At 40.0% G+C, this 25,698-nt stretch overlaps 1 protein-coding gene across 2 annotated transcripts; it reads right to left on the reverse strand.

The window, feature by feature from the left end:
* Nucleotides 1-2,333: 2,333 nt before the first annotated feature.
* Nucleotides 2,334-25,220, reverse strand: grnb (granulin b). Of its 2 annotated transcripts, XM_078278923.1 has the most exons (17): nucleotides 25,069-25,220; nucleotides 24,728-24,810; nucleotides 21,200-21,340; nucleotides 19,405-19,551; nucleotides 18,428-18,541; nucleotides 17,419-17,560; nucleotides 16,906-16,997; nucleotides 15,984-16,113; nucleotides 15,783-15,874; nucleotides 14,158-14,308; nucleotides 11,409-11,506; nucleotides 10,136-10,369; nucleotides 9,574-9,810; nucleotides 7,501-7,764; nucleotides 6,912-7,148; nucleotides 5,558-5,815; nucleotides 2,334-4,669 (listed from the first exon to the last, which is right to left on the reverse strand). In XM_078278923.1, exons 2-17 carry the CDS (start codon nucleotides 24,728-24,730, stop codon nucleotides 4,520-4,522), a joined length of 2,490 nt encoding a protein of 829 aa, XP_078135049.1. In that variant the 5' UTR covers nucleotides 24,731-24,810; nucleotides 25,069-25,220; the 3' UTR covers nucleotides 2,334-4,519. The 2 variants fall into 2 exon arrangements, with proteins under 2 accessions (XP_078135049.1, XP_078135050.1); XM_078278924.1 differs by lacking the exon at nucleotides 24,728-24,810.
* Nucleotides 25,221-25,698: the final 478 nt, after the last annotated feature.

The following is a 25,698-nucleotide window of genomic DNA, read 5'->3' on the forward strand; positions in this document are numbered from 1 at the left end:
TTACAGAAAGAAGTACTTTCGTAAAATATGAGATTGTAACACTTAAGTCTGTCTGTCTGTCTGTGTGTGTGTGTGTGTATATATAATAAAAAAAAAACAAAAAAAAACGACATGTAATGTAATCAAGTCGGCGTCTCTTCTGTGTGTTCTGAGGCACTTTTTTGACCAACTCGGGGAGACTGATCAGTCCGACTGCCTTTTCTGCCGACAGTCGGCCGTCGGGTCGGTGTGTCAGAGCCTTTAGCTCTTACCAGTGTATCTCCGTGTGTACTTCGTCCACAGCAATCCCACCAAAATGCAAATCCAAAAAACGTCCCAGTTAGAGAGGAAATGCCCTAAACATATTCTTTGTAAATCTCTACAATCATTCCCCGAAAGAACCAAGCAGGCCTGCCTTGTTGCACGATCCAAATCTTGTCATTTTCAGCGTGTAGCTCGCTAGCTCGAAGTTTGTTAATGCTGCACAGAGAGCAGAAGGAGAGGGTCATCCACCTGACATCAGGAGTTAAATGTACTTTTGTTGAACCAGACGGTCAAATTTAGTAACAACTCAAAATTAAGTTTTGTTTCCAGGTTGAGTTTGATCAATGAATATTTATAGTCAAAGTGTAGTTCTCTTACAGAAAGAAAAAAATAATGATAACATCTGCTAATGTAGTTTAGCTTCCTCTCCACCAACATATTGGCTGTCCCACATAAAGAGGCTGGGAATCTGAACATTCCTGTGGGAATTAACAAAATACCAGAGCAGGGTGGGTGGGTGGGTGTGTGTGGGGGTGTGTGTGTGTGTTTTTTAGGGTGGAGGGTCCCTCTCCCTGGCAACATCTGAACGGGATCAGCGGCTGACCAATAGTGAAGCTGAGGAGAAAGTTTGCTCTCACGTCAAAGGGTTTTTGTCACTTTAGTCCTCTCTGCTGTTGGTAGGTCAAGTCTGCTATACATAGAGCTGAAAAGCCTCACAGAGGCTAAATAAAGCTTCTTACACAGCTCATTTACATACACAAACTAATCAACTCATAAACAGTAGACTGGTTGATTGATAAATGAATGCACTAAAACTAAAAAGACGTACGTTTGTTTTCTACATTGAGGGGACATGTAGTATCAGGGGGTCGGATGGTCCAGCCCCGACACATTTTAATACGTCAAACATTTTATTTCCTGCATTGTGGTGAATTTGTATGCAACAATTTATGGTGGAAATGCATTGGGGTTAGGACACACGCACACGGACACACACATGCACGCCATTTTTTGGAGAATACATTCATTTCCTTTCTCGTTGAGAGTCCGTTAAATATGAAGCCCCAGCTAGCAGCCAGGTAGCTTAGCACACAAGCTAGACTGGAAACTGCTGGTGACTCTGCTGTAGACGAAGCTTCAAGTAATTACCAAAACATTTTCATTTTTCAAAAACGTGGCAGAGAATAAAGTAGTGGCGGGTTACTAACTTGCAACTTCAAAATAAAAGCATTTCCTTTTAACTTTTCGTGGTAATATTGAATTATTACCATTAGCAGGTTTCTCATACATTTTTATAACTATGAATACATTTTTACATTTCTTTTATAAACTACAGTACCAGTCAAAAGTTTGGACACGTTTTCTCATTCACTTGAATTGAAAGCGTGTCCAAACTTTTGACTGGTACTGTACAACTTACATTATTTGATTACTTTAAATCAAAAAGTACTGAGATTTATCATTAACATTTTCATTTTGAGTACAGTTTTTAAAGAGCGCGCTGTCATGCAGGAATGTTTTGTACATAAAACATGTTATTTGCAAATTGCCGTTTAGGAACAAATAGTCATTTTAAATAAACTCTCCAAATGAATTCAAAGTGACAACAGCCAGCTCTCTACTCTCCAGAGACATCCGCCTGTGTTAAAGGGCTTTCACTTAACCGTCCTGGAGATCCTCAACAATGGGGCCTCACAGGAGGAGTATCTGACCTCATTCAGAGCTCAAACAGCGTGCGTTGCTCATTGTTTTCAACTCAAGCAGAAGAGCAGCCATGTTTGTTTCTGACCACCAGAGGGCAGAAGATAAGATGAAGCCGGCCTGCCGAGCTGAAAGCAAAGTGGGACACACAACCCCCCACAGTTTTTGTCTCCACTCGGCTGTCTTGTGTTTACTCTCGGGTCGTCATAACAACTTTCTGATGACTAGGAGAGAGGGAAGTGAAAGGGGTGGAGGTGGGGGTAAGAGGATACGGAGGGAAAAGGCCAGAGGAAGTGTGTGGGCCTGTGTGAGTATCTGCACATCCTGCCAACTGATAAACTTCAACGATGACCTCACTGGATTTAATTATCACATCAACCAAACCGATATATATTTGAAGAACTTTATTTTCCCTCTTCGGAGTGAAATCTTCCTTGAAAGGCCGCAAAAATATCAAAATCACAGCAAGAAAATAAAAAAAATAAAATAAAAATAACACATTCATGACGAGCATCTAAAAGTAGCAGTGACAACATAATGTGGATGGTTGGCACATGTTTAGGCAATTTATTTTCAATCTGGGTCCAATCTTTATTCATAAAAAGTGAAATAAAATTACAATTTCCCTAATGGCTTAGAAACAGCTCTGTGAAAACATCCACCCAATTACACAATTCAAGGAGCAGTATTTCTACAACTTTCAGTGTTTGGAAACTTCAAAAGTCTCTCGATGGCAACATGTATCTACAGCTGCTGCAATTGAAATGACTGAACACACAAAAAACGTAGACATACAGGTTCATCTGTGTAGTTTAAAAGCTCCAAACCAGATCAGAGTCCCTTTTTGTCCTCTGCTGATGGAGTGAGCCCTGGATTGGTTTCCTCATGACATTAAGATGACACGCTTGGCTCTTATTTCTTGGCCCGTCAACAGAAATCGTCACTCAACCGCCCAAAATGTCCGAAAACAAAAAAAGTCATGGTTTGTTCTTTTCCAATGTTGAAATGCATTTTCCTGACCCACCAGCCCCTCTTACAGTAAAATCATAGAAGGCACGAGATATTCGTACGGTCAGTTATTGTTTTATTGTGCCCTAATTACCGGTAAGTGTGTAGCAAAAAATCTAAATCGTAAGAAATCAAAATCGCCTCCACAGGCGAGCAGATTAACAGCCAAAAACTTGTGCCCATGAAGCAATAAACAAGGAAATGCTGCGTCCTCCTTCCAAGTAGGGCCATAGAGAGGAACATAACTATTCTTAGAAACACCTTCGACCAAATAGGAGTTAACTGATCAAATGTTGCCCACAATAGGGCTGCAAGTACATGATATAAACTGTATATATGTTTCTCGTTTTCCATAGAGAAATGAAACAGGGTAATCAAACAAAAACAATGAAGTGGGCTTCACGGATACAAGTTGTGATATTGTATTGTTTCTTAATGTCAATGAATCCCATGAAAAGACCAAAATCAATACTGAATGTATCTGCTAACATGTATGGTGTGTGTGTAATAAAGATATAGCTTCTTTGTTCTTCACATGAACACACACACACTGTATTTTATTTTGACTCAATCCCACACACACCACTACCGCTACAAATACTAGAGCACCAAATGTGGATTAATCTGCCGCTGAAAATAGTCCCCAACAAATGCAGTTTTGGGGACATTTCCTCCCGTTTGATAAAAACCACGGTGCGTGTATTAAATGACTTGTGAACCCTTTATGGTTCACAAGTCATTTGTGAACATGGAACCCGTAAACAGTCAAAGAGAAACTCCCTGTCCAACTTTGTAGGAACCAACAGACTCGTAGTTGACTCAGAAAGTATTGAGAGTAGATATGGGCCGGTATACGATTCTGACGTTATTATAACCTTCAGCAAAAATATCACGTTTTATGGTTTTGCAATTACAGCTTTTTCCCCCTTTTCTTTTTTAAATGTCTTTTTCCCCCATTGAACACAATGTATTTGATTTTTAAACACGCTGCACACTGGCAGGGAGACAGATTTCTAAACTGTACTTCCTGTCCTTATGTCCACTGATAAAAAACAGCTCATACCTTAGCAACGGTATGAAACCTTGGCTTTTTCAAACCGCGGTATACCTTCAGAACGGTAACCGGCCCACGACTAATTGAGAGACGGACTAACATTTGATCTTTGCAGGGGATATGTTGACAGTAAGAAAAATATAGAATCAAACCAACGCTATCCGTTATATCGTAGAGACACAGTAAGTCACTGCGCTTCTCACAGTGTATCATCTACATGTTGATTTCCAAGAAGTGAGCATTTCTGCTTGGTGCAAAACAACTTTTTGCACTTCAAGTTAAGGTATAAAATTGCTTCTAATTCATTATAATGTCTTCATTGCCACCAAGTCTCCTCCACACCTACCACCAAAAATACTCAGGAGTGCACACATTTGTTAAATACACTTCTGTGAATGATAAAACAAACAGGAAGTGGAGGAAAAAAAAGCCTGTATTGTCTTTAGACAACATGAGCTGTAGATAGATGTTATGGATCAATATGGAAGAAGATCACTGCACCTTTGAGTGGGATTAAAGTCCATGTCGGACAAAGTCTTTCTTTCTGTTCTCCCCAGTCAAAGTGTCCCAGGTCAGCTGGGGGTGCAGGGTGCAACCTCCAGCCTTCAGGTCACAGGAGGATCCTGCAGGACAGCAGTGCTTAGAGTCGGAGCAGCACACCGCCTGTCAGAGGAAAAATAACATCAGTTAGATTAAGATGCTCGGGAGTTTGATTCTTGCTGGTTAAAATACTGTAAAAAAGGGATGAACGTGCAGATGTTATTTTTTAGTCAGTAGGGCTAGAAAACGGTCAAATAAGGCTAATTCTAGACGGAAACGATCTGAAGAGAAAACGCAAAAGTGGCGTTGCGTTCTCACTTCTTATTCCGCGTTTAGACAAGCGTTATAGGAGGGAAATCTGTGTGCATATGGTGACGCAAAAGTGTGTGAAATTCGATGTAGTATGCACACCAGGTGGCTAGGTGGTATGAAGCACTGCCACACAACACCACCAAGTCTGCCTGCCTGCGTAGAACCTTCCTTCTACTTCTCTCCCTTGTAGCGCGAAACCAAAACATGGCGAAGCGAACAACAAAAGCTGACAATTTTGTCTGGACAGACGAGGAGGTGGAGTTATTGCTCCAAACAACCTGAGATTACAAAGGCACAAAAGGGCGTGAACTGGGAGTCAACTGCTGAAAAGACTCCTGTCTGTTTATCAGAGCTGCTAGGGCAACTTGAAGGTCCGACGTATGGAAATAATCCGACATGTTTGTTGTCATTTTCCTGTATTGGCACATGCCTGTGACGTGTACGCGACGAGAGCCACCGTGAGCAGATCGGAGCAGACTTTTGCGTTATCACCCTTTAGACTGGACCGCGATGGTGGAGCGTTTTTAAGATTTCCACTCTGGAGGGTGGTTTCACTTTTTTGCGTTTTTTAAGCCCCAAAAACGCCGTCGGCGTCTAAACAAAAGGCACATCTGATAAAATATTTTGTCGTTTTCACCCGCGAGCGTTATCGTGTAAACAGAGCCTAAAAGTGCTGATGTGAGTAAAGTGTGATCGTACCTGGGGTGAGGGGCAACAGGCCCACTCTGTGGCTGACACCTTGCAGCACGTGTCCTGCTTGGGGCAGTGAAACTCCCCCGTGCCGTCACAGGGAACGTCTGCGTCGTCCTCGGTGTCTCTCAGCTCGGACTGTACCACTTTGCTCTGAGGGAGGCTGAGGATGAGCACGTCGTGGTCCTCCTTCTCGCATGTTCCGGTCTGCATGTTGCAGGTGTAGCCCTGAGGACAGCAGTGCTCGTGGTCCGCACAGCACACCGCCTGAAGAGGAGACCGAACAAGAATCCAAAATCTGATATGAGCATTTCATACCGTCCGTACGTTCACAGGTGAAACATGTCAACAGTTAATAGTATTGGAAGTCATTGTGCCCTCTGATAGAGGTTGTACATTTGAACTGAACCACAATGTTCAGATTTAGTGACAAAAAACAAATGAGGAAACCGTTTTTTAAACTGACGTCATAATATTTCATAACACCACCAGACGTAAATGTGAGACGATCCAGCTTTGGGAGACTTGTGTGTCTGAACAGCTTACTAGAAAGGTCTTTTAATTTGACATCCCTGGATTAGTTAGTGGAAATCTTTATTTGTAGGATTAATTTCCAATTAATAACCGGTTACAATGGTATGTTCCAGGCTTCCATCCAAATGTAGTGCCAACTTTTAACATAACGTTCTAGAAATGGGCAAAAGAAAAAAACTAATTAATGCACTTTTCCATCCACTACTGTTATATATGTGAATATTGTGATATTAATCAAGATAAACAGCTGGTGGAGCTAATTCTCCATTATTTCATGGCAGAAGAAGAGGCGTGTGTGTTCCACACAGACCGTATGTTTCAGCTCTTCAGTGGACGAGAATATACTTTTTAGTATGATGTTGATAATGTGTTCCAGCACATCCACAGATGTATCTGTAGTCCCGTAAAAAGAGTTTCTTTTCTGACAAAAGTATATATGTTGTCTTGTAAGTCCATGTGGGCCCAAGTGTTGTTTTTTTTTAGGTTTTAGAAAGTAAGATTTGATACCAATCCCAAGGTAAACAATGGGACAAACTTCCTTGAAAAAATAAAGACATATTTATGCATGTTGTGAAACACTAAGGTTATTATTATTCATCTCAAATGTCTCAAGCAACACTGACTTGTAGTTTATTCCAAAATGTGTGTCAAATGGCTCTTTAAATGCACTAAAAATGTTTATTACCAAGACAGGACTTTTGGCCACGTAATTTTAATCCGTGTTTATTCGTGCATTTTCAAACTCACTTGAGCTTTCTCACAGTCACTAAAATATATGATCTTACATCAAATTAACAGCCAAATAATGTGCAGTGAGTGATTTACAGACCTTGACCAGCGGGCAGCAGCCCCACTCTCCTGTCTGCAGTTTACAGCAGGTCGTTCCTGCAGCACAGCTGGTTTTGTCGTCACATTTAACGTCCGTCACGGCGCCCGGCTCGGTCAGGGCGCTCAGCTTGCTGAACCAGGGTATGACAACATGGGGGCCCTTTGAGCAGGAGGAGCGGTGAGCTTCACAGGTGTGACCACCGGGGCAGCAGTGGTTTCCATCCCTACAACACACCGCCTGAAGGACAGCAAACATGACTCTGAATTAGAGCTGCAGAGATTCATCCATTAGTTGTCAACGAGTAATTTGTTTTGAAAAGAAGCAAAAAAAATAAATAAAAATAAAATCGCTGATTAATGTGAATATGTTCTAGTTTCTTCTCTCCTCCGTGACAATTAACTGAATATCTTTGAGTTGGGGACAAACGAAGACATTTGAGGACGTCATCATGCTTTGGGAAACACTGAAAACAATCGACAGATTAATCGACGATGAAAATAATCGTTAGTTGCAGCCCTACTCTGAATTCTTGATAAATCGCATGTAATTATCTTTGCGAGTGTTTAAGGCTGTTTTAATAACCCCGTACATTCGGCAGAGGGCAGCAGCCCCATTTGTGGGTCTTCTCCATGAAGCAGCAGGTCGTATCTCTGGGGCAGCTGGTCTGGGCGTCACACATGTTCCTGGCCGGAAGAGTTGGACTGGAAACAGCCCGACTGGGCTCTTTCTGCAGGGCCGGTATCTTCTGCAGCCAGGGCAGGCTGAGGTCACCGGGTTTGTCGCACGCCTGTTCAGCCACGTTACATTTGTAGCCTTTGGGGCAGCAGTGCTCATGATCGTTACAGCACACAGCCTGGAAGGAAGAAGACAAAATAGCTCTTTAATGTTGCCTGAAATCCCTGCAAATGTCAGATTCTCAGAACAGATGGAAGATATTTTATGCAACATGGCTTCCAAAAAAAATGACATACAAGTCAAAGAATGTCATGCAGAAGTGAAACGTACGGGCTCTTCTTTTGTCCTAATCTCATCTGTTCTGATCATTCAGTAATCAGAAAGTCATGTCTCCGATTCCTTAACAATGTCATTAAAACATGATTTCATGTTACTATAAGTTTCATAGTTTTAGTTTATAATTTATTTTTATAGTTTAGTTTGGTAGATGGCTACATAAGAATAAGCCGCAGTCAGGGTCGTTATGGAGGCATGAATGCAGCATGATTCACATCTGACTGGCAGAAAAAAAAAAAAAAAAAAAAAACACACAGGAAAAGAACACACATTCTTTCAAGATTAATAATGACAAGGGCAGCCTCTAGCTCACCCAGTAAGACTGTGCGCCCCATGTAGGCTGAGTCCTTTGCCATGGCGCAGGTTCAAATCCGACCTGCTGCCCTTTGCTGCGTGTCTTCCCCCATCTCTCTCCCCCTTTCCTGTCTAGCCACTGTCACTACATAATAAAAAGGGAAAAGCCCCCAAAAAAATAATCTTTAAAAAAAAGATTAATAATGCCTAAACGACCTATTTATATTACTGTAACATGAAGCATAAGAAACGAAGCAAACGACGAAGCACACCCTTTGAATTACCAGTTGTATTAAAGCTAACAATAATGGTGGTGTTGTATTTGTAGCGATGGTGCCTAAGATTTGTGGAGACTTTTGTAGTTCTTTTTCCCAGCTGGGAGATAACAAAGCTGTCAGAAATCCCTGATATCTTTGACAAGGAATTATAAGTAAAATACTTTAAAGTTTTTCCCACTTTGCTGCTCATAATTATGGTCTGTACAATACAATCAAAGCTGTAGCAAATTCCGAATGCTTCATCTTTCCAATTATGTACAAAACACAGACTTTTATCTGTTATTTAAAAAGTGTAATCGGTGTAGTCGTTAGCGGTGCACATAACAGAATTCTAAGCTCTGCGATTGGAAGTTTCTTACTAAAATGCTTCTTATGAGTCTTAATTAACTTCTCTCTTTTAGGTTTTATGTCCCGAAGGTTTTCTTCTTTTTTTTAAAATTAATTTTCTAACTTAGTTGTTCATCAATTTGTTCTGATGATTCAACCAGGAAAGTTTCATGACCATCCAAGGTTTGAAAAAGCTCCAGCTGTGAGTTATTATATATTAACAGGACTTTCACACCCTGGAAGCCTGTAATAACTCCCACCTAAATTACAGCTGACACTAGAACAAGAACAGAAACAAGTACTTCCAAACACACCACTGTCATCTGACCTGCAGTGGCTCATTCGCTCAACAAGCCCTTAACACTAGGCTGTGCTGTAGTTTGGTGCCGAGGCTTGCAGTTTCAGTCACAGATTGGATGAATTTTCATCACATGGCTATGCGTCACACTGTAAACCGAATGATTGCTCCTTGTAGCTAAAAAAAAGCGTAGAATTGTATGCATTTTACAGCTTCTTGTGGACATGTTCAATGCAAGTTTTTTTATCCACCAAGTGTTTTTATTCACTTAACTTTGGAGCTTTTTATATAATGTCGGCGCATTCTACTGAGACGCATTCAGGGATGGTTGGAATTTTGAGAGTCCGACGAACAATTTGGTTTTTATAGCTTTTTTCTAGGGTAAGTGGTTTTTCTTTGGTGATCTTTTAAAAGGTCTTCTTATGAGGGTTAAAGTGAAGAAGGAGACACTGACCTGAGGTAAGGGGCAGCAGGCCCACTGTCCCGATCCTTTATTGCAGCAGGTGGTGCCTCCTGGACACATCGTCTGCTTGTCACATTTCTCATCCTCCACCTCCGCGGTCAGAGCCGGCACCTTCTCCACCCAGCGGAGGGAAGGTAAGAACCCAGACGGGTCGTCACAACTCTCAGCCTCCAGGTTGCAGACTGTACTGTGAGGGCAGCAGTGGATGTGGTCATCACAGCACACAGCCTGCCAGGAACACAGAATACACACCATTTTTACTGTTTCATTAAGCTTTGTAGCACAAAACCAAACCTTGTGCAATACCTGAATATTTACTTTAGGCTTTGTTTTTCATGCTTTAAAAAAAAAAAAACATTATTCTAATGTTTAGTTTACTCTGATGTTATCGCCTGCGATTGTTGTTTTACATGCAAGTTGAGGCACTAAAGTTAGTAAGTTGCAGTCCTAAAGAAGCTTTTTCTGAGTCTCTGTGTTGGACTCCTGATTATAAAATGCCAACGGTAGCCTACAGATTTCCCTTCCCAGAATCATCACTCAGGTCCCACATTACCTGCGGCAGAGGACAGCAGGCCCAGCCTCCGCTTTCCGTCTTGCAGCAGGTGGATTTCCCAGGGCACGACGTAGTCTTGTCACACTTACTGTTATCGGTCAGTAAGGGGAAGGTGGGCACTTTGCTGAGCCAGGGCATCACCGTACTGCCTGAGGGATCGTCACAAGTGGAGGCTGCAAGGTTACATGTGGTGCCGTGGGGGCAGCAGTGCAGGTGGTCATCGCAACACACGGCCTACAGGGAGGAGATACAAACAAACAATCTGCATTACATATATGTTATTTAGCTACCACTATAATGTGTGTCTGTGCAGGAGAACTGCTCTCCTTTCTCCTCCTTCACGCTGACCTCCATTACTGGACACCGAACTGGAATACGTGCCAAGACTTGCATTAATCATATTGACTTTTTCAAAACTTCCTTTTCAAATTTCCTTGAGTGTTACTTAGCTGAGATTAGGGGACAAGTCATTTGTTGACCTCACTGAGAGATAAAAAAAACTAAACTCTCAAAGCAGACGGTAGATGAATTGTGATGATCATGAGTAACTGAGTGCAGCTGGACAGAGGCCAAAAACAGGCTACATCTAAGCTACTACATTTTCACTTTTACACAGCGTTTTGAGACTAAAACCATCTGTCAGTAGCAGAACTAATCTCCGTCCATGTTAAAGCTTTAGTGCGTAACTTTTTGATATTAATGAACATCCATTCCATTCAAGCCGTTGCCAAATGAGTTTCTACAAAGCTAATTAAGGGTATCAGCTCCACACAACTCTCTCTGTATTTCTCAGTATGACTATGTTCAGAAGATATTGGCGTCCGGTGACTTTCGTGCGCAGAAACTCGAGTGAAGATAATTACCTTATCTGAAGAGATGTTTTTTAATCCTCCGTGTCCTCCTTGGCTACTAGCAACTGCGTGGAGGAGGGGTCATGCGCGATCATGGAAGGCTTGTATCATGAAGACGTGCCAACAGTGTTGTTGTCGTCATTACTTAGAATTCCTCATGGGGGCGGCAGAAACTATGCACTATAGCTTTAACGCATAAGGTCTCTGTTTGTGCCCGTCCAGAATAAAATGCAACCCCGAGTTTTCAAAAGCGGGGTCAGCAGTGTTACCAAATGTCTGTTTTAGGGGCTCAGAAAACCCCGGAGGAGTGTGGATGCGAGGCAAAAAACTTTGCAAAAGACATTTGTTTTTAAAACAAACAGTAGTGTAGATGTAGGCACAGTCAGAGTCTGTGTGACTCATACACATCAGTATGTTGGTACCTTAGGTAGCGGACAACAGGCCCATTCTCCCACTGGTGATTTACAGCAGGTGTTTCCGTCAGGGCAGGCCACGGAGTCGTTGCAGGGAACAGCACCGACTGAAAGATAAACATTATTATCAGTGCACACGTGACCAACTTTATTGAAAAGGAGTATCACTGCATTCCTGTAGGATCAAAATCAATGCAGCAGAACAAAGATATCAAATATTTTATTCCACACATTTCAACTTCCTCTTTGTCAAAGCCTGGTGCCTTTTTCATTTTTTTTTTTTAAATCATTGTAAATTGAATATATTTTCGACTGTTGGTTGGACAAAACAACACATTTGTGTATTGATTGCTACAGACATTACTTTGGGCTATGGAAACTTGTGATGCACATTAACTATTTTGACATTTTAGGGACAAAATCAATTAATTTAACAAAAAATGTACAAGATAATCGATAATGACCGATTGTTGCAGTGCTCGTTTGATCAGGCAAGCTCTTTATGTTCATTTAAAATCTCACCTAGAAACATAACAGCATCATTTTAGTCTTTAATTGTTTCATTATGTGCTTTTACTGCATTTGTTCTTTTTGCTTTATCTGAATTATTTGGATTTTATTGCACTTTGCATCTTGCATCTTTTGTCTTTTGTCAAGCACTTTGTGTAACTTGCTTTTAAAAAGTGCTACATTATTTGCCATTATTTATTCCTTTTATTAGGGATTACATAAACGGCATCATAGCACGGACACCTGAAACTATAACACTTCACACGAAAAGTAATCAAAATAATATACCTGGAGCGACTGTTGAAAATAAAAAACATGCAGGAGCATTTAATTCATCATTCTTTAAGGTCTAGAATTCGAAGAGTCCTATCCTGCACCCGGCACAGTGCAAAGCCCGACGCAAGTGTCTTTGCTAGTTTAAAACTAGCAAAGACACTGGACGGGAAATGGACAAAAACTGTCAATTTCCCATCCAGCGCCCGTGTTGTTTAAAAGCAAATGCACCTGCGCCCATCTGTGTGCCCATGGGCGTGCTGGTCTTACAGGGAGGCGTGTTCAGGTGCATTCTTGGCAGAATGTTATCCTGAGGCAGCGGGAAGTGATCGCCCCATTGACCAACAAAAACCTGGTCTAAAGTCAATAACGCAGCATTTCATTGTTATTTTAACAGAGCATTAGTAAAATGCTCCTAGGCTCGTGCACAGCATGCGCACACTATGCTTGTTACACACACACACGTTTAAAAATAAAAATATTACAATGTGAAATAGTATTATGATATGATCTGCTCGTGCACTTTCATTTCACGCACAAGCAGATCAGATCAGTTTCTTCTCCTGAAAATCTCTCAGATGACACTCTGATTGGTTTATTGCATATTATGCCCAAAACACACCTATGAATTAATGAAGACAGTAAGTACAACCCTTTTCAACCATGCGCCTGGCGCACTGACCCTTTTTCCGCCGTTAAACTAGCAAAAGTGGATTGGTACTATGAGCAGCAAATTTTGAGCATTAAACATTTCATTTCCTGCATTCTGGTGAATTTTTATGCACCTATTCACCTTTTTCTGAATCAATGTATGCTGGAAATATCTTTATGTAAAGGGAACCTAGATTACAATCCAAATATAAAAACATAATGGAATATATTACAATAAGGCTCTCAGGCATTCTGTATTGCTATTTATTCTCCTGTAGATCGACTTTATTATATCTGAGTCAGCACACATGTAGCCTAGAGGCATCATTTACTTTATCATCTTTTGTTGAGGAAGTAACCTCCTTAAATGTGCACATGACAATTATTCACTGCAATTATACATTATTCATTTTAATGGATTAATAAAGCCCTGGACTGTTATATTTCAAATGTGTTTGAGCAAGATTACTGCTCATGTTCAAAACTTTGTGCACATTCAAAATAGATCTCATCTGTGTTCTGGAGGAGTCGTGATATTTTGAGAAAAATAAAGTGATAATAGGCTATTACAAGAATAAAGTCACTATATTTCAGAAAATAATCCACCTGCACCATAGCCTGCTGTGCATTACGTGATTGCTCTGCTGATACGGTAGATCTCAGACCTCCTGACAGACTCAGAGCCCCGTTTGAGACTCTGGTCTCTGAAGGAGACAAAGTTTAGGGAAGTGGCTGTACGCTGCTCTACATCGGAGGTGGGAAACCGAAACTACGACAGAAATACACGGAGCACAAACGTGACACGTCTGCCGCAGCATGTCGACAGCAGAGCGCGTCCTTTATAAACCTGAAGCTGTACAAACTACGGACGGAAGGCGCGCTGCTCATCTCTATTTTTACAGCGAGAGTGGACACTAAGCGGTCTGCTTCAGAGCTCCGTGTGTTTGGGAAAAGTGCTTTATTTGTGATTTAAATAATGGTGCTGATGATTTTTAGAGACCCCCACAGGTGTATGATTTTACTGCTTTCATGGGAGCTCATCCTCTCTCTATGGGAACTCAGCTCCCACTGGCTCCCATGTAATTTGAACCCTGGGTACACGCCCTAAATGCACCCGCGCCAGGCGCTTCAGGCCGTGCGCTTAGATCGTTAAAATAGGGCCCATAATCTCAGTGTTAAACTGCTGCATGAAGCAATAATATTCAGTATCTACACTATATTAGATGAAAGCTGCTGGAGAAAACTAGTCAATGCCAAGTGGGATCACGAGAAGGTCTGCTTTAAGATGGATCTCCCCTGGTGATGGCAACCGTCCCACTCTGACCTTTGCTCTGAACGGCCACCAGTTCCGTGGCAGCAGCGGGGATCTTCGAGGTCAAAGTGTTCTCTCCTCGGGCGGACACACAGGTGCTGTGGGAGAGATCACACTCTGTTCCTTCAGGACAACAGTGGGCGTGATCTGAACAGCAGACGGCCTGGAAGAAACGAGGAAAGCATCTAAATCAGGGTCTATTCCTCTGAACTTTAGGGCAGTTTATTGGTTTTAAGTGTTGAGTCAATAGGGAAACTCGTAATCTACTGCACTTTGGCAGAAGAAATAAATAGTTTCACACATGATATAAACAAGCTGGCACTCCTTAATGACTTAAGAATGTGGTCCTCATTAATTTGCTACTTATATTCACATTAATATAACGTTTCAGACACAGAACTGAGTGAAGTGTGGCGTCATAAAAAAATATCTTTAAACTGTTTTTTAATGTGTTTTCAAAACTGTTTGAGAAATGTTGAGCTCGTTTCAAAATAATAAGGTTTTAATTCTGCATTGAGTTGAAAATCAGATGGTTTTGATTCTCCATGGGAAACTTTTTCCTTCTCTCAGCACGATGACACTGGTGCCAGGGTTTTCCCTAATATTATAAGGCGTAGGCACGGCACTCAAGCCATTTTGGGCACCATCTTAAAAAGTGATTTATGGTTCTGCAGAGGCTCCACGCAGAGCTTTCGCCGTAGCCTACGCAAGTGGCCTGAAGTTTATACTTGTGCGTTCGTGTGCGCATTGAGCCGGCATTTGTGTGTGGTAGAGTGAGTAAGAGAGTGACGGTGATTAGCTTCGGAGTGAGTAGTAGTAGAGTGAGAGAAACAAAGTATCTCTCCCGTTCTTTCTGACCACAGTGGGAAATCTGGAGCAGGAAAACTTAACCCTCTTCTTGATTTGATGTTCAAGTTACTTTGAGTCTGTGAAAAGTGCTATATAAATTAAATTTATTATTATTTATTTTTTTTCATGTTGTTTATGGAGAAGGAGAACCAGGAAATGAGTTGGGGGAAAATGCAACACTGCCAAGATACGGCGTGCGTCGCCGCGACGTGTTACATTTTTCAAGAGGTGCATGTCAGGCTACGGCGTAGGGTCCTGTGTAGGGTCTGTGTCTCCACGTACTGACGTACATAGCCACGGCGTAGATTTTATGCAGAAGTATAATCACGCTTAAGCCGAATGAATGTAAAATCAATGTGAGCATCAAAACTAACTAAATGACTTATCTCAGATCTAATGATTGTAGTTGGTCCCCAGTGGACTTCTTTAGCAAGTTTTTTCTTCAAGCTTTTTGAGTGTTATTTATTTATTTATTTATTTATTATCTGGTCTATTATCTTGCATATGTTTTATATTGAAAAACGTAACATTTTCTTGAGGGAGGACCCCTAAACCCTCCGCCAGATACGTGCACCTAAGTCTTTTAAAAAAACTAAGGAAAGAAACTGCTTAGTGCTACAGTGATGCAAGCTGTAATTTTCCGACAACAACTACACAACAAACACTTGTGTCAACTAGACTCCTGCAAATAACCCAACAACATTTATGAGAGATTAGGACTCTGGGTTTTGCAGGTTCTGGTTTTGTTTGGGCAGAAATGCGTATCCAGGTTAGTTCAGGTTACTCACATTGGGCATCGGACAGCAGCCATATGTGCCATTGGTTATCTGGCAGCATGTTGTCTCGTCAGGACATGCCGATTTCTTGTCTGGACACTCAACTGACAGAACGAGAAGCCAGAACAAATGATTATTTCTTACACACAGTTTAATCTTAAATCAGCAATTAAAAAAAATACATCCAGTCCCTTTTCAGTAATAAGTGCTGACCGTCATTGGGTACGGCAGCGATCTTCTTCAGCATTGGCACGCTCGTGTCACCAGACTTGCAGATACCATGCTCCAGGTCACATATGGTGTCACTAGGGCAACAGTGGATATGATCGCTGCAGCACATAGCCTGCACAAGATTCAAATATCAAACAGAGTCAGTAAAAAAAAAAGTTTGCTGTTTAAGAAGCAAAATCCATTATTTTCTTTACACTTAAGCACACAAAACAGTATGCAACAGCCTTAATTGATGTTCACGAGTCTCACACCATAAACCTTAATTTATTCCAATCAAGCCCTCGAACCACAACAACGTATAACTTTCTATTTCTGCATCCTGAATATCCAAGTTGGAATACACAGGGGTGCATCACTGTGCAGCTGTGAATTAAAAACAAGCTGTGCAATGATCCACTGTGAAGATTTTAATTTGATGAAATGGAATACAAAAGCTAACTGGTAAAACAGTGCTCAACTTTGACAATAAAATCCCCTTCGCAGTATCTCCCAACATGCAGTTTTTCAATATTCTCTGGTGTGATACAGTTACACGACTTGGTCATTATTTGGCATAATAAAAATTAAAAAATAATTTAAAAAAAAACAGTACGTAACATTCATTTTTGCTGCAAAACAGAAAAAGTTGTCTCATCTAAAGCACACACAACAATGTATTTACAGCTGCAGCTAACTAATTTTCTCAATTTACCGACTTGTTATTTAGCCACTAAAATGTCAGAAAACAGAATAAAATGCCAATTATATGACCATTATAAACTGCCAATGTATACAAATAAAAACAATTGTACATTACTTAAACAAATAACTGATAATTAAAACCGTTGGTGCTTAATTTTCTGTAGATCAACAAATCAATAAATTGAGAAATTGTGTAATATATTTGCAACAGACTCAAATGTACCTCTGTGTAAAGGCAGCAGCCGTAGTCTCCACTGGTTAGAAGGCAACATGTAAAACTCTTTGGGCAGCTGCTTTTCCCACCAGGACATGTCACTGAACCGACGGTAGACGTTACAGAAACATGGAGAAAGAAACAATGTCATTAATTATTAGGACAGCATCATCAGCATACACAGAAACATTATTAGTCATTAGTACAGTATCATCGGCATAAACAGACACATTACAAACTTTAAAAAGGAACAATGTCTTTAGTTATTAGTACAGTATCAGCATACAACTGTAGAGTGACAGATGGGTTTTAGGAAGTGTTTAATTCAAATTTATTTGTAGTGTCAAATCCTAACAGAATTTATCTCAGGACATTTTACAGATAGAGTAGGTCTAGACCACACTATAATTTACAGAGACCCAACAATCCCCCCCCCCCCCAGAGCAAGCACTTGAAAATATATCTTTATCACATGGGATTTTTCAAGCAGACCTTCTACTATCTACATGATGAATTCCCCACCTGGATCATTCACCCTCCTACTGGCAGGCAGTTTCCGCAGCATGGGGAAGGACTCCATCGAGGCAGACACACACTTTGAGTGAGCAAGATCACACTTGGTTCCCCCGGGGCAACAGTGAAATTTATCCTCACAACACACTGCCTGTAGAAGAGAAGAAAATCATTTCAGACAGTCAGGAACACTCGTCAGTTTCCTGCAGATGGAAATTAACAGATGCTCATGTTGTATGCCGTCAGTGGTAGAGGATTCTCAATGTATAACAAGCAAACAATAATGTGGAAACTGAATTACCAGATATCAAATGTACGTAACACTTGTTTGCCGATAAATAGCGTATAAAATACTTTCAAATTAAACGCCTCTCTTCAACATTAGCACCGTGACCAATGAATACTGTTGAGTGTTAAAACAACATATTTCCCCCTTGACCAAAACAGTTATGGACAGTTATGTTGACAACTTTGCATTTTAGCTTTAAGTAGTAAAGAAAACAAAATGATCAGCTAGTATTTCAATACTGGATATGAATGACTACCACCAACATTTTTAATGAAGGAAATATATCTTTTGGGGTAATTTTACTGGATTTCTTATGTTTTTTTGTATAAACAATTAATAAAAAACTAATGTTTTTAATGAGAATCTATCAAATTTGTTCTTTTGGCATTAAAATGTCTAAAAACAGCTAGACCTATGTTCTATATCAGGGGTGTCAAACATATGGCCCGTGGGCCAGAACCGGCCTGCCAAAAGGGTCCTATCAGGCCCACTGGTTGACTTTGCAAATTGCAGAGAAGTAATTAATTCCAATTCCAAATTTACAACTTTATTCTCAGAGAATATCAGAGTTATTTTCTGTAAATGTACGACTTTAATCTTAGAAAGAGTTTTTTCTATGAATATTACCCCTCTCTCCGGGGTCTGTAACATTTGTTTTTTCCTACAATGGCCTTTCTTGGTGTGAAGGGATTGTGTTTTAGTATGCGAGGGTGAGCTCATGTATATCACCTTAGGTAATGGACAGCAGCCCCAGGAGCCATCAATAAGCTGGCAGCAAGTGTTGTCATCCGGACATTCAGACTCCTCGTCCGGACAAGTGACTGCTTTCACTCTCTCCCCGAGCTGAAGCCGTCGCACGTCACAGCCCACGCATACCAATGAACAAAAAGACAGAAACAAAAAACAACATGTAAATGGCAGGACTGGAAATGTAGTTACTTGCGGAAACAAATTTGTAGCCTTCTTTTCTACTGATATAATTATTGTAAACAAATTCAAGTCATGACATTATTTAGGTGTTTAGTTTCCAAATTCAAACATGCACTGGATTTTCTTGATTCTGGTTTTCTGTGGCATCTTTATGCTGTTTCAGTTTACGCTGAAGTTTTATGTCTCATTTGCAATTTGTACTAATCTTTTAGGTGTTAAAGTACACTTCAACCAAAAAGAGCTTATTCTGCGTGCTTTTTTGTGTATTAGATAACAGTAAAGAGAGATATGACTTCACAAAGTGCAGCAGATACATTTGTGTCTATGTGTTAAATGTGTTGTTTGACCTACGTTCTTTAAATAACGACATTTGCACGTCTAAAGGATGAAGTCCAGAAAACAATCAATGGCTGTCAGAACTTTATGCCCCATAAGTTCTAGTGTAAAGGTCAAGAAACAGTTCAAACATCCTACAAATTAAAAGTCTAATGAGCTCAGAAGAGACAGTAAACAAAAGAATAACATCGCTGTCGGGTAAAAACCTTGTATGCTTTTCAAACCGTTGCTTTTCAGGAAATAAAAAGCTCATTAAGAACATTATATTGAGCCATTTACCTTCGACACAGTCAGATTAAATATTTAAATATTTGTAAAATCCACAGACAAACGTAAAGGGTGAACAATACAATTGATTTATGAAAAGAAAATTAAAATGAGATGTGAGGTTTCAGGGTAACAGCGACGAAAACATGTCTTTGACTTGATGAAGCCCTTACCGTTACCCGAGGGCCGAGCAGAGCCCGTTTGGTGGGAACGCGTCTCATCCAGGGCAGGGACACTGTTTTATTAACACATTTGGCGTGGACGAGATCACAAACCGTCCCCTCATAGCAGCAGTGGAGATGGTCTGAACAACACTCAGCCTGCAGGTGGATTCAAAACAAAGAGATGGTGAGAGACAACAAAGGGTTTACTCAAACAATATGATATTTCAAATATTAAATTCAGAAGAAAAAGGAGCAAAGAAATTGCTGTCATCTGATGTCAATCCGCTCTTAAATAAGTGTGTTGACAGTCCCTATCTTGCACCTGGCAGGAGCATTTAATTCATCATTCTTTAAGGTCTATAATTCGAAGGGTCCTATCATGCACCCGGCGCAGCGCAAAGCCCGACGCAAGTGTCTTTGCTAGTTTAAGACCGACGCAGTTGTCAATTTCCTGTCCAGCGCCCATGTCGTTTAAATAGCAGATGCACCTGTGCCCATCTGTGCGCCCATGGGTGTGCTGGTCTTACAGGGAGGTGTGTTCAGGTGCATTCTTGGCCGGATTGTTATCTTGTGGCAGCGGGAAGTGATTGCGCCATTGACCAACAAAAACCTGGTCTAAAGTCAATAATGCAGCATTTCATTGTTATTTTAACAGCGCATTAGTAAAATGTGCCTAGGCTCGTGTGCGCACACTATGCTTGTTACACACACACACAGGGAAGCGCAGCAGCACACAAACATGCAAAAGATTAAAAATAAAAAATATTACAATGAGAAATAGTATTAAGATATGATCTGCTTGCGCGCTTTCACTTCACGCACGAGCAGATCGGTTTCTTCTCTAGGAAATCTCTCAGCAAATCCGCCATCATAATAGCAATGCGCCAAGGTCCAAACACGCCTGGCTTTTAAAGGGAATGGGAGATGACACACTGATTGGTTTATTGCATGTTACGCCCAAAAACACACCTATGATTAATCAAGACACGAAGTACAACCCTTTAGAACCATGCGCCCGGACCCTTTTTTCTGCCATTAAACTAGCAAAAGTGGATTTGTACACGCCCTAAACGCACCTGCCCCAGACGCCTCACGCCGTGCGCTTAGATCGTTAAAATAGGGCCCGACTTGTTTCTTAGAGCCGTCAGCCAAAGAGAGAACCTTCTTCAAAAACTTAAACATGAAGCTTATCTGGTTCAATTTTGGACAGTAGAAAAAAGGCATAAAGGTTTGTCTAATTGTCTAATGTATGTGTTGTATTTATATTGTTCCTTCAGACTATTTTTTTTTTTTTTTAAAGTAAGACGTGTAGACCACATGAATTTCCTCTTGCGGGATAATAAAGTTGACTTTGACTTTAATTTAAATAAGTCACTCCTGTGTCAGACGCCTAACTGAATGATAACTAGGGCTGCACGATGTGAGGAAAATAATGCAACATTTTAACGTTGTTGAGTATCACAATAACAATATTACTTGCAATAAACAAACATATTAAAGTGTACTCAGTTCTGCCTTTCAGTATTCTGCTAAAATGCAACTTTTGCTTATCGTTGAATGACAAACGAAAAAATTATTTGATTGAACAAATAACTATGTAAAAGGCAGCACTTAAAAAAGAATGACAGCTACATTTTAAAGTGCAGTTTTCTGCCGACATTTTCTTTCAACTAACTCAAAAAATATCAGTGTCGTTTGTGATATGTCGCAGCCTTTCGCGATGTTTATTTGCTCCAGTTGATGTCGCGATGACGATAAGAAGAAAAAAAAAAACATATATTGTGCAGCTTTAATGGTAACTCACGTGAGGTAGTGGACAGCATCCGTATCCTCCCACAGTGTTCTTGCAGCAGGTGTTTTTGTCTTCACACATGCCTCCATCCGGACAGACCAGCGCTGAGCTCAGGCCCAGCAGAGCCAGACACAAGATCCCCATCTGCAGCATCTGAACACAAGCAGCAGACGAGAGGAGAGGGCTGTCAGCAATGGAGCATGATGCTACGTGGTCTGACCATATACAAAGAGCCTGAACTTCTGTTAACAAATTCCCTCTAATCTTCCTGGTTTCTGTGTTTCTTTCTGGTTGTGAGAAGTTAAATCATTGTGGAGAAGGATAACAAAGATAGGCATGTACAGCAGCTCAGCAGGAATTCCTACTGATAAACTGGATTTCAACCATAGATATAAAAACAGAAAAAAAACCTGTTTTATATCTATGATTTCAACACTAACCAAACACATTCTTCCTGTAAAGTTCATGTCCCCTTTCTCGTGTATAGCATGGTATGTTTGACATTTCATATCCCTTAACAACTGCTGTACAATGCCCAAAGTCACTGTCGAAGATTTAATGAATATACTGTTAGGGATTTTGTTCCTCCAGCACTCATTTTGTAATTTTTTAGAGCTGCAACTAATGTTTATTTTCATCATCGATTAATCATTTAGTGAAGAAAATGGCATTCACATATACCCAAATGTCACGGTAATGTCTTCAATTTGCTTGCTTTGTCTCACTAACAGTAAACTAAAACCTAAAGATACTACATTTTCTGTCATATATCACAAAGAAAAACTGCAAATCGTAACATTTCTGGAAGAATATTTTGGCATTTTTGCTTTAGGAATGAATGAAACAATCAATTATCAAAATAGTTGTTGATTAATTTTCTGCTATTCAAAGAATCGACTAATCATTGCAGCTCTGGTAGTCCATAACTTAAGTGTTTAAAAGACGTCTATTGAGTAACAATGTCTGATAAAACAGAAAATTGCTCAATTCAAGAAGACAAAAGGGTTATTTAACATTAAAGGAATAACAGAGCATTGATTTGAGCTCACGTTTTCATCTTTCATGAGCAAAGACTGCACAAATGCGGGGGTAGAGGGTGACCGCTTGCTCACCCAGTAAGAGCGTTCGCCCCATGTTGGCTGAGTCCTGCAGTGGCCCGGGTTCGAATCCGACCCGCGGCCCTTTGCTTCGTGTCACCCCCCATCTCTCTCCCCCTTTCATGGCTATCCACTTCCAAAATAAAAAAAGGGAAATGCCCCAAAAAAATATAAAAAAAAAAAAAAAATGCGGAGCTATGATCAGTTTAGTCTATATCGACGACCTTTCAATTCCGGGATTGCTCCGGTGCCTCCGGAAATTCGGGCTGAATGTCCCTCATTTTCGGCTGGATGTCCGTCACCTTCCTCTTTCTTTGTTTTGTAATTCTAACCTCCGGTGGATTTGTGAGGACTATGGTTAACTGCTCCTCAGATCTCTGCAGGGTAAATCCAGACAGCTAGCTAGACTATCTGTCCAATCGGAGTTTTCTGTTGCACGACTAAAACTACTTTTTAAAACGTACACGTTCCACCAAAACAAGTTCCTTCCTGAGACTATTTTGCAGCGGCATCGTTGCTCCGTCCAGCGCTTAGCTTAGACAATTGTGATTGGTTTAAAGAAATGCCAATAAACCAGAGCATGTTTTCTCCCATCCAGGAATGTTGCGTGGACTCGCCAGACCCTCCTCCTCCGCACTGTGGAGGAAGGTCTGGCAATGCAAGACTATTGTCAGTCAACTTAATTAGAGCAGTAGAAATGTGGCAACTGATAATGTACTGAAGAAAGAAACACCTTTTATAAAAGTGAACTCCGTCTCAGAAGCTTCATCAGGTATATGAACAAGTAGGGCTACCACTGATGATTATTTGGAGGATTAATTAATCTGCTGATTATTTTCTCGGTTGATTGATTAGTTGTTTGATCTACAGAAAATAGCAAAAAAAGAGAAGTCTAACACTGTTTTGTCTCAGCAACAGCCCAAAAACCCAAAATATTCCATTTACAAAAACAAACTATAGTTGGAAGCAGCAAATGGTTGAGGTCATTGCATAACTCCAATTAAATCCTTATAGAGCCGTTTGTTTACAGCTTTATATACAAACTTATCTGTACATAGTAGTCAAATGTTCATGTTTACCTATGTTCAGCTTTGTTGCCCTTGTTTTTAGCCATATGTCTTTTTCTGTGTATGTACTTTGAGAAAGTCAGAGTTAAACTCCCTGTACTTGTTCACACTTACTTTGCCATTAAAGCGGATTCTGAAGTACCTCGAAATTCAGTGGTGGAAGAAGTATTCAGATCCTTTATTTCAGCAAAAGTACTAACACCACACTGAAAAAAATACTCTCTTACAAGTAAAAGTCCTGCATTGAACTTAAGTAAAAATATGTAAGTATCATCAGGAAAATGTCATTAAAAGTATTAAAAGTAAAAGAACTCAATGCCAAAAAATCCTCCCATTTTAGAAACTGGAAATTATCAAAACAGTTCAGTTTAATTGGCTAATAATTTCAGCTGTAGGCAGTTATTTTGTTGACTAGTTTCATTTATAATAAAAAAACATTAGATTTTATAAACAAATGTGTTTTGTGTGCAGAAATCTTAACTTGTAAAGTAACTAGTACCTTTGTTTTTCTTATGCAACAGTTACTTTGTATATACATTTGTTTTGTGCCTGTATTTATTGTTAATTTTATATTAATGTTTAATATGCGTGTTTGTTTATACACCTTTCTCTCTTTCCACAAGCCATCACTCTGATGAACAGCTGACTTCTGACTCAGTGTCAGGTTCAATTCCTGTGTAATAACCCAGCAACACTGTCTCTAATCAGCACCTGTTTACTGGTTCCACTTATTATTTATTCATCATTCTCTATTTCAGAGCTGTTCATACTGTAATATAATACTTATATAATAACATAACACTTATTTATTCCAGCATCCTTTGCACTATGCTCCATAATTAAAATAATAATTTATCACAAAAATAATTCACTCCTGCACACTTTGCACTCTTCATTGCACTACTGCCTCAACCTGTCTATATTGTTTCTGTTTATAGTATATATATATATATATATATATATATATATATATATTTTGTTTGTTTTGTATGAGTAAGCACATTGTGAGCAATGTATAATCCAAAGCAAAATTCCTCATGTGTGTCCTCATACCTGGCAAATAAAGCTGATTCTGATTCACCAAGGCAATTCCCACATAAGTGTAACTTATTGTGGCAATAAAACCTCTCTGAAATGTAGCGGAGTAGAAGTAGAAAGTGACATGAAAAGAAAAGACTCAAGTAAAGTACAAGGAACTCAATTTTGTACTTAAGTACAGTAGGCTACCTGAGTAAATGTACTTTGTTACATTCCACCACAGTCAAAATTGTACCCAAGTGCATTACTTGAATAAATGCACTTAGTTACCTTTTACAACTGTGGCTTTTGTAGTATTTATTATTATTATTATTATTATAGTAGTGAGAGTATTTTACCATTATAAGCAGAGGACTTGGAGACAGGCAGAATGAGCTCAATTATTAACAGACAGCTTTGTACTGCATACTCCTCCTACAACCTAAAAGGACACGAAAAACACCATTATTCACCATCATACTGTCATAAAATACTCTAATGCATAGATTACTTAACGTATAATAACTTGACTTTAAACTAACGTTAACTGGAATGAGCGAGCTAACATCAGACGAGTAGCTTTCTTCCAACTAGCTAATCCATAGAAAAACAAGGTAGCTTAGCATGCTGGCTAACAATAAAGCTTGCCTGTTTGAATGACTGTTAGCGGATAACGGAAAAGCGAACGTGTTTTTCTTACCTGGTTGGATTTATCCAATGAGCCCAACTTGTAAACATATATGTTGTGTATTTACGCTGCTTCACAAACATTCAGAGTAACAAAGAATTGAATGTAAAGAGTCTGAAGGTTTTGAAGCTGTTTTTGACTCAGTTATCACATGACACAGTCATACACGTGACTCAGCAGTTTAGCGTTAAAGGGACATTACAACGGAAATCTTCACCAGGACTGAATATTAAAATAGAAGTGAATATGCACCTTTACGCCATCTTAAAAACCTTAATTTATTCATTTTAACATGACATATTCATGACTAAAGCAGCAAAGTTATGGAAAGTAACAACGTTCAGTACATTTACTTAAATTTGTTAGGTCACATGAGCTAATTACAGCTCAGCCGAGGAGTACTCTATGGACCTTTTTCACAGCAGACATTTTTGACTTGTCATAGTAGGAAAAGCACAGCTGAAATTGATAACCTTAACGATGGCTCAATTCCATCAAGTGTCCCAGTGAGCTATTTCAGTGAGTCATCATGCACAATACCAGGACCTCTCCTAAGTGGAATGCAGCCATCATTAATGGTTCTGAATACACCTGTGCTTTTCCTACTATGACATGTCTACATGTCTGCCGTGAAAAAGGCCC

This window comes from Sander vitreus, chromosome 21 (assembly GCF_031162955.1).
Source record: "Sander vitreus isolate 19-12246 chromosome 21, sanVit1, whole genome shotgun sequence".
In the NCBI taxonomy this organism is placed as follows: domain Eukaryota; kingdom Metazoa; phylum Chordata; class Actinopteri; order Perciformes; family Percidae; genus Sander; species Sander vitreus.

What these genes read in the sequence shown, in the direction of transcription:
- grnb (XM_078278923.1), bottom strand. An exon ending in GGTGGCCGTTCAGAGCAAAG is followed by an intron (nt 11,507 to 14,157) that starts GTCAGAGTGGGA and finishes TTTATCTTTCAG; the next exon opens with TCGGTGCTGTTCCCTGCAAC. An exon ending in GCTGCTGCCCTCTGCCGAAT is followed by an intron (nt 7,149 to 7,500) that starts GTACGGGGTTAT and finishes GCTGTCCTTCAG; the next exon opens with GCGGTGTGTTGTAGGGATGG.